Source organism: Glycine max, chromosome 2 (genome assembly GCF_000004515.6).
Source record: "Glycine max cultivar Williams 82 chromosome 2, Glycine_max_v4.0, whole genome shotgun sequence".
NCBI classification, from domain to species: Eukaryota; Viridiplantae; Streptophyta; class Magnoliopsida; order Fabales; family Fabaceae; genus Glycine; species Glycine max.
In genome coordinates, this window is record NC_016089.4 from 43,978,612 (window position 1) to 43,988,186 (window position 9,575).

General features: G+C 31.9%; 1 protein-coding gene across 3 annotated transcripts; it reads right to left on the reverse strand.

Moving 5' to 3' along the window:
* Positions 1-3,050: 3,050 nt before the first annotated feature.
* Positions 3,051-5,793, reverse strand: LOC100305965 (biogenesis of lysosome-related organelles complex 1 subunit 1-like). Of its 3 annotated transcripts, none has more exons than NM_001363801.1 (4): positions 5,462-5,539; positions 5,185-5,364; positions 4,803-5,008; positions 3,051-3,343 (listed from the first exon to the last, which is right to left on the reverse strand). In NM_001363801.1, exons 2-4 carry the CDS (start codon positions 5,297-5,299, stop codon positions 3,254-3,256), a joined length of 411 nt encoding a protein of 136 aa, NP_001350730.1. In that variant the 5' UTR covers positions 5,300-5,364; positions 5,462-5,539; the 3' UTR covers positions 3,051-3,253. The 3 variants fall into 3 exon arrangements, with proteins under 3 accessions (NP_001350730.1, NP_001235606.2, XP_040861537.1); XM_041005603.1 differs by lacking the exon at positions 5,462-5,539 and adding an exon at positions 5,699-5,793 and having other exon boundaries at positions 3,079-3,343; NM_001248677.2 differs by lacking the exon at positions 5,462-5,539 and having other exon boundaries at positions 5,185-5,396.
* Positions 5,794-9,575: the final 3,782 nt, after the last annotated feature.

The following is a 9,575-nucleotide window of genomic DNA, read 5'->3' on the forward strand; positions in this document are numbered from 1 at the left end:
TATATGATATATAAATTATAAGATCGAGGGTTGCATAGAGAAAAGAGAGAAAAAGTATATTATTCTTTCCTACCGGCAAGAGGCAAGCACAGACGAAAGAGAAGCTGCCAAATAATACTAAGACAAAATCAGCTACTGGAATTAGATACAGGGTAGGCTGGGACACAGGAACTTTTTAACAAAAGTTAATTGTCAAATTTAGCAGAACAATACTTTTAATAACTTTTTTATAAAAGTATTTTTTTTAATCTAATCATTAAATTTAAAATTCTTATAAAATAAGTTAAGTCTACAAAATTTTAAACAATTCAAACCCTTGGTGTCATTTGATCTTATCTGTATATGTGGGGGAAAACTTCAAATCAAGGATGTAAAATAATAAAAAAAAAAAGTTCTTACATAAGTTAAAACTAATTTATACACCTCAATTTTTCAAAAAAAAAATCTTATTTAACTTGATCACTTTTTTTTTTGGCAAACTTGGGGTTAAAACACCACAAGAGAATCAACTTTAGTAATAATCACGCGAAAAGCAAATACCAACGACTTCAGCCGAAACAAAGCTAGACAAAAATGAAGTAACCAATAAAAAATTCTGCCATGTCCCTCAATGAAAAACCCAAATTTGGCCAGCACATCAGCAACTTGGTTTGCTTCTCTATAGATATGACACCAAGTGAATTGGCCACCTCTGTGAGTAAACTCATTAATATTACCACTTACGGAATTAATTGAAAATCACTAATCATAGTTATTCTTTGACAACCTTATTAATTGAAATGAATGTATAAGCCCATGGTTATTCTTTGAGAACCATATCAATTGAAGACCCTAGTATCAAATTAGTGTAGGCCAACTTATTATACATGATAAAAGCAGCATATAAATTTCTTCCTCCTGAAAAGGCCTTTCCAGCCAACCTGCCATATCAAGAGCAATGATCTCAATATCCCCATGGACACCAATATTCTCCAGCCCCAATATTTTTATTAAGCTCTTCCTCCATCTCCCGAAAGACATTCTAAGAAATAACTTTGAATTAGCATTCCCATCCTTGGGCCAGTGAAGCTTCATTTTTTGTGTGTGTGTGTTTTACTTGTTTCTTCCTAAGCAAAATTTCAAACCAAGTCTCAGTTTCTGCCTTCTAACACTATGGTTCCAATATATCACTCCCACCTTTTCCTGAGAATACTGATTTCCTCATTAATTTTTTTTAAAAAAAAGCATATTAAGCCACATGTTGACTAAACCATTCCTCTTCTTAAAATGGTAAACAAGGTACATGTTCTCAAACCTAAACAAGGTGGGACCATATTTCATCTTACTAGACTCCAAAACAATGAGAAAATTATAAGAAAGTAGACAAGTCAAACTCTTGCACATGATCAGCAAAAACATATATCAGATAACATTATATACATGGTCTTCTTGCTAAATAATGTTGATACATAACCACCATCTAGTTCTCATTTAATGGTTATTTTGTCGTGGCTCATCAAGTTTAATAACGTGACTCCAACCTCATGCCAGGGAGATTTGGGTTGATTTAACCAACACCATTTACCAGAAAATTCTTTTATTTTTTTTATTTTATAACTCAACAATTTACCAGAGGTTTTTGAATGAGACTATATAGGGAAGTTGTCATCGTTAAAATAATGTTTATCACTTAGAGATATTTACTTTATCATATCATAATCACAGATGAGATGTAATCCTTCTTAAGTGAGAGATACTGAATTCGAATTAAGAAAAATAAGTACATCAACTTCTGATGCCACTCATCGTTCCGCATAAATCACATAGATATCACTCTAAGCATGAAATTGACCTTGGGTGGAGGAGAGTTTTAACTCCTTTTTCTTGAAAATCATACTTGGCTCTCTCATTCTTTCTCCTACATAACAATCACTGTCTAATACACATTGCCATAAAATCAGCAAGTTTATGATTCTAGGTAAAAAAAATATAGAGTTGACTCACAAATTCATTTCTCAGTAGAATTGAGTAAATGCGGTTAAGCTCTTTCACACACAGAATTTTGAGCCACATCTGAGTTAATTAGCCTGTTCTTTTAATACATATCTTATACCTAATTGTCCAAAACAACCATGCTTTGGTTGTCCCCTTCAAAGTACTGTTCTACAACTGAAAACACAAAATGCAGATGAAACACCCACACTGTTTCTGCTCATAGCTGCAGCAAGTTCTTGACCCAGCAAGTTCATGACTCAACAAAGCAGCACATTTGTATCCAGCAATTCAACATACAACCAATTTTTCTGTAAACCCAGCAATGCTAGCAATCTAGAATTCTAGATAGTGACTCTTGAACCCAGGCACTCAACCACAAATTCAAATCATTTTCTGCAAATCTGTTATGTTATAAGTGTTATATGCAAATCATTTTGTCTCTGGTTAAATTATTTGCATGGTGATTCTGTTTCATTGATTGTCTTCATATTTGTATGTTCTAAAATGTTGGGGACTTGGATTTTTGTTTTCAAGTTTAGTTCATCAAATGCATTGTATATGATATAGTTGTAGTATAACCATGTTATGTAATACATTATGTACAGAATTCAGTAGCTTGAGTAATATTTCCCACCATTAGGATTTTTAGAAATTAATTTGCATCTACAGACAATCCACCAATATAATAGACCTCAAGTTTGACAACCTTGGCCTAAATGCTGCAAAGAAAACAGAACCACGGGGAAGGGGGGGACTCAAATTCTTCGCAAGTATGACTTAGACACATCCTTAGAAAATCCATGAATAAAACTTCGGAAAAGAAAAAGGAAAATACTACAAAAAAGCTAGGAAAATAAGCCCATTCCATAAAAATGGCATAGGAAGATACTTGCTGCTTAAAAAATACATTTGTGCTGTATACAATATTCAAATACATCAGACTCTTAAGATAAGAGCACAAAGACAGAGCATCTTGTTTGTTTTGTTTTTTCTTTTAATACTTTCTACTTTTGAAAATTTTATAGTGTTTAGAGAAAAAAAAACTTTTAAATTAAACATTCCTGAAGCTAGCTAGATAATAACAAAAGTACGAAACATAACTTATTCAGAAAAAGGGTAATAATCAATTGTTGCTTCTTTAAACCAGTTACTTCACTGAAAATAAAGTCAGATGACTGATACATGATATTCGATATTATGCCTAGAATAGAAGAATGAAAGAAAAAGGGATTAGAAATTTAGAATTACATTGAGACGTGCATGAAAACTTGCTGTAATATCACTCTTGGTGAATATTCTGTATAGCTGTGGTGATACTTTTACAATCATATTCCATGATCTTCATCCAGTTCTCAAAGTCTCCAATTTCCTAGGAGTTCAGATAAAAGTTTATAATAAGTTAACCACATTTTATAAAAGCAAAGAATTTAATAAAAAGTTAAGTACATATCACCCTACAGATAGATGGCTTGTCTCTAACAATTACCATTGCACTCCAAAGAGAATATACAATATATAGTATACATTATCATAATATATGCCAAATTTAATAATAAAGTAGATATTAATCCTCTTCCCTAATTCCATCTTTATAATTGGCCATATGATTGTGCACAATGATTCTCTTAAAATAAAGGGCTCTAAGTACTAAACAGTTTATTCAATGGTTACTCTACAACCTGATGGATGCCTATTTCCAGAATTAAACTCCAGCATTAACCTTAAAATTACAACAATTTTAATTACAGGGGTATCCCCAACCATAGAACCAAACCTCTAAAGCTTTTCATAAGCCAAAAGAGGAACTAAAGGACAGTGCCATCAATCTAAAGCACAATGAACATCAGGCAAGAAACATCACAGTCTAGGTTTACTAAAATTTAATTATCAGCCAAATTACAAACCCAACAACAAGGTTTAAAATAACAGTCCGTAACCACAATTTCAGCCAAAATTCCAAGCTTTTTGAAGTCTTCACAATCACACTTGTGGCCCATTAGCCATAGTTGTATGCAATTTTTCACAATATCAAGAATTGTGACAAAATTACAACCACACTTGTAATTTATAACCTTGCTCAATGAATTCAAGAGAAGCAATGTCAATCACACCCTTTAACTCGTACCATGATTTGCGATCAGACAACAACAACCACGACGACCACAGCAACCATTTACAAATAAAATTCTCTGTCTTGCAAACTGACTTCAGCCATAATGAACAGGGGAAACAGCTCACTTAGATAGCCCTACCCTAGTGTATGCAGTATGCACTCTAATAGAGTATGTGTTAGCCTTGTTATTGTTAGTGTTAGTCATGGCATTATTATCACAGCTGTAGCCCATGTGGCAAAGTTAGTTACTCTCACACTATGTATAAATACCAATAATGTAACAGAATTGAATTATGAAAATCATTTCTACCAGAATCAAATATGAGTTTCCTCTCAATTCTCTGTTCTATTACCCTCAAGCAGGGTAGACAGCATGTGCCACCAAACACACCACCCCAGGTTAAGGGTTCATCAGTGTATGGAGTTATGCCCATTTGCCATCCTAGTTTTAAACAGAACAGAACCATCCTTAACACCACAATAGTGACACACCAACAATCGTAACCAAGGTTGTTGCTTTCTTACATGTCCCTTCTAATCCATACAAATTACCCAGACTCATGCCCAATGCACAACACAACAATAAAAAATACATTACAATAAAAAAAACAATGAAGTAAGAAAAATTATAAAGTATGCATCTCAGAATATTGTAAATGCAGCATATTGATCGAAATAAAAAAACGATGAATGATAAAAGTGAATAGCAGTACACCTTGAGAGCAGTGTTGAGGGCATGAGTGGCAGCGAGCCATTGATCAGTTTGCTTCATGAACCTCGTGATGGTGGTAGCCAGAGTTCGAATTTCGAGCTCAATTCGCTTCTGGTTGATGAAGGAATCTTGGACCCCACCATTCACCGCTTCAACCAACAAATCAGAAACGTGCTCGGCTTTCCTTATTGCGTCCTTCTTGGCTTTGTCTGCATAATACCCAAATGAAGAAAGTTGGTGTTAACAAAACAAAATTTGATTTTGAAGGAAGGTGGAGAAGGGAAGAAAGGAAAGGTTGCAGCTTTGATCTGCTAACAAAAACTAACAAACTAACAATTAACATTGATAAAAAAAAAAAAAAAGTTGGAGAAGGGGGAAAAGAGACCTGTGTGGTGGGCAAGGACAAGAGATTTGTGGTGGTGAAGGTCAATCAAATGTTCTAGGGAAGCTTCTAGCCCTTTTGGCTCTGTCTCCATTGCCACGGACCCTTTTTCATTCATTCAATTCTAACTTCACTTTTTAAAGTTGAGGAGCCCCTCCTTCTGGTTCGCTGAAACAACTTACCCTGCAAATTTGACGATGAAATATTAAGTGTATGTTGTTTTGACGTTTTCTTTTGGCTTAAATATCACTTTCATCACTGAAATTTGGGTTAAGTTTACCTTTGATCCCTCAAATTTAAAAGTGGTTAAACTTTTGTTTCTGTAATTTGGAAATAACTCATTTTTGGTCCTTATCATATGTACCTATGAAACTAACTCTTCATATTTATTCAGTGGTGGGTATAGAACAAAACATTTTTCATGATTGAGATTGTGTGTGGTTTTTTGAAAACTAGAGATTATCAATTGTAAACTGTAAAACCAGATTTGACAAGCCACAGCTTAAATAATTCGAACCAAGACAAAGGGTAATAGTAGGTTGATTCAACTTATACGACTTCCAACTTCTTCAGTTTGGAAACAATGTAATCTAGAACCAAACAATATTTTGGCAGTTGAATTCAGTTGTGAGCAAAGCTGATTTGATTGCTCATGGAAGGTTTGATTTGGGGAAACCTTGATTTGATTGCTCATGGAAGGTTTGATTTGGGGAAGAATGGTGTTAAAAGGGTGCTGTATTTAGTAAATTTAGAATGTGAATAGCAAATTCCTTAATTTTTTATTTGGGCTACAAAACTCCATCCAAGGGTACCAGCTTCAGAGCTCACGTTGGGTGTGTGGTGTTAGAAAAACGGGCCAAAGGCCCAAATTGGAAGAACAACATACACCTCGATTTTCATTATCCTTTTTGTTTTTGGTACAACTTATCAACGAATTTAATTATTTAAATATGTCAATATATGTCTCATATAAACGAAAGTTAATTATCAACATAAATCGTGTTGACTTAAAAGACGATCAGAAATTAAGTAAAATCGTGTTTTATAAAATGAAAAGAATGAAACTAGCAGATTTTTTTTAATTTTTTTTTGCTTTGTCACCGTGAGAGAACTAACTTTTATTCAAATTCAGTAAATCTCTATCCACGTATAAGGGGCTTAGAGTTTAAAGAATTGCATTGCATCCATTAGGGTGTTCATAACCTATCTTATTCCACTAACTTGTTCCAAAGGAACTTTTGATTAATTGGTTCAAATTTAAGAAATTAGACTCCATACATTTCAAGGACAAGTTCGGATTATATTCATTCAAATTCCAACAACTTCCTAATGTTATATATATATATATATATATATATATATATATATATATATATATATATATATATATATATATATATATATATATATATATATATATATATATATATATATATATATATATATATATATATATATATATATTATTTTTAAAAAGTACATTTTTTAAACAATTATGTTTAATAATACAACTTCTTTACTTAATAAATAATATTTTATTTAAAGGGATACTATATTTATATGGATATCATATATCTTAAAATATATATTATAAAATATATCTTAATCTAACTTCATTTTTTCTTTAATTTTATATTTTAGTTATATATAACGTTGAGGATCGTTGATTCATTCTTATCTCAAATATTATCAAGTCGGACTCAAGTTTCCAAAAATAATCCTAAACAAAATTTATGGCCGAGTAGAAAGATAAATTAACTCGTTTTAATTTGTCTCATGAGCATACATCCCCGCTTTCCAAGAGTTATTGATCTATCCACGTATTAATCAAATATATAAAAAAAATCCAATAAGATAACCTTAGCTTAATAGGATTGTTACCTGCTAAACTAACAAGTATTCCTTCCACCTTCGAAGTTCAAACATGAATGTCCTAGGTCTTCATTTTGAATTCATATATATCCTAACCTAGGTCTAAAACTGTAGCTCGGCCTTGATTTTTCAGCAGCCTTGGCTCAAAACATCTATGTAATTTTAATACAAGATAGAGTTGGTACTTTGGTAGAGTGGAATTCGTCAACCTTGTGTACCTGCTTATTGGAATTGTTCAGAAAATTTGTTCAAATCAATTTTTAATTAATATTATAGTGAAGAATATCGTGTACACACCAATTATTGAGATATATACATTCTATTTGTTTTTTCTTTCTTTTTCCAACAAATTGAGAAAAATGAAAATGACTTATTTTTTTGTCCCTGAAAGAAACTAACGAAAATGAGTTATTAGAATAGCACATATCACTAACACAACTCATTAACTAATTTGTCATGTTGCTATTTGAATAAAGTGCATAAACAAATACTAATGTCTTAAGTTTTCAAAATCCGAAAGGGACTTGTATAACGAAGTGATAGCAACCAATTGCTTCTCTTCCACACCCTTCTCACTTTTCGTGAGCTTGAATGGAAGAATATGCAACCCTCTGGCATGCGACGATTGAATATGACGAATTTTAAAAGCTTAGACTTTAAGAGCAAGATAAGAATTAGTTATACCTATGTGTAATCATTATTATTACACATTATTTTAGTCATGCATTTTATTCTACTTGCTTGCAAATTAGTATCCCCAATGTCGATGCAAAATTTCATTTTCTATTATTTTTCTCACATTCAAACTACTAAAGTGTTATTTGTTAAAACGTCAACTCTGTCAAACATTCGTCGCAGCAGACAAAACAATAAAATCAATCATTGCTTTATGGAATTATATATAATTAAGTTAATTAATTCCACGTTCGAAGTATGTTACTTTTGCTTTATTGATTGAAGTTCAAGTTTGAGGGGCATTTATCAACAAAAGCAAATGTTGGTATGTGATTGGAGCAGCCTCTATTGGTAAAGAAGTTAATTATCGTCCTTGAATGAAAATGTGTTACTCACCCTTTTCAAATCCTTTACGTTCCTTACACATGGGTATAACTAATATTCTTATGATCTTATCATCATCGGTAGTTCTTTTTTCCTTTATATTTTATTTACTTGCCTCTTAATTTTATTCCTTTTCTTCACCCACGTACGTTAACGGCAGAATTGTTTTGTTTTTTGTGTGCATGTTCCTTGCGATTTTCAATTCGCTCTAGGCAAATGCAATGCAAGTATGCAACAATCATTTGTCTTTGCAAATTGCAAGCCTACCACGCCATCATTGGTAGGTGACATTAACGTACTATTTGACTTCAACTTCACTAACTTGTTCTTTTCATATCCCATGTGAGTTTTAGCGTTATTATATTCTTAAACAAGTACTAGGTCGTAACTTTGGCAGCCATAGCTTTCTTTATTTTTCCTTAATTTCATGTTTTGTTCTGTTTAGCGCAGTGGCATCCACAGGAAATTCAAAGAGACGTAGTACTATCTATTATACTATCAACAGGACTAATCAACAATGTGATTAAACATATTGCTTTGCAGTTTACACCTGTCAATATTGATGATTATAATAAGTAATTAATTTTAATTATTAAATCTAAAAAAAATAATGAGTGAAAAATAACTCTAAAATACTCACTATAATTAATGATCAGTATAATTTATTTACAATATAAATTTTAGTATAATTAATGATTAATATTTTATAAATTGTAAAAATAAACATTATATTGATGATTAACTATTAATATCTACCAATTTGTTTTCAACTCCAATAAGAAAACACAATTTATTTATTTTTAAAATTAAATTTATCCAAAGTGAAGCTAGAGAGAACAAGTCCATGTTCAGATTAGGTAGTTCCCTGAGAGCAATGCTCTAAAGTGTTGTTAGTAGGAGAACTAAATGTATTGAAGTCTAGTGGCTGAAGTGGTGATACTTACAAAAATTTCAATGTTCCAATTAGTAAGAGTTTGAGGTAGTAGTAATATATAGATTAAAGTGCATAAGGCCAGGGTAATTAAGTAGCATCTATCAACACTTAGAAGTATATATAGGTTGAGGGGAGCATGATTTTGAGATAAATTCCTACTTGGATCATGTAAGTCCCCTAGGCATAAGTTAGACTTTAATGGAAGAATTAGAGAACCTTTGGATATTGTAACCTTTAGGCAAGACCAACGACCATGGAGTGTGTCAGGTCTTTTTTAGATATATAACACGTGGATACTTCTTAGACTTCATATTAATTACTCGGTATACTGATGCTTTGATTTTATGTGTAAGGCAATCTCGGAGATATCATAATTCTCTTAAACTGGATTTAATGTGCATATCAGTCAAGTAAGTGTTAAGAATTAATGATTTTTTAGGAAAACTTATTTTAATTGAGTTTGAGAATAAATTTGAGATGAATACTTAGAATAAGTAGCATTAATACTCGGTAATACTGAAAATTTCTA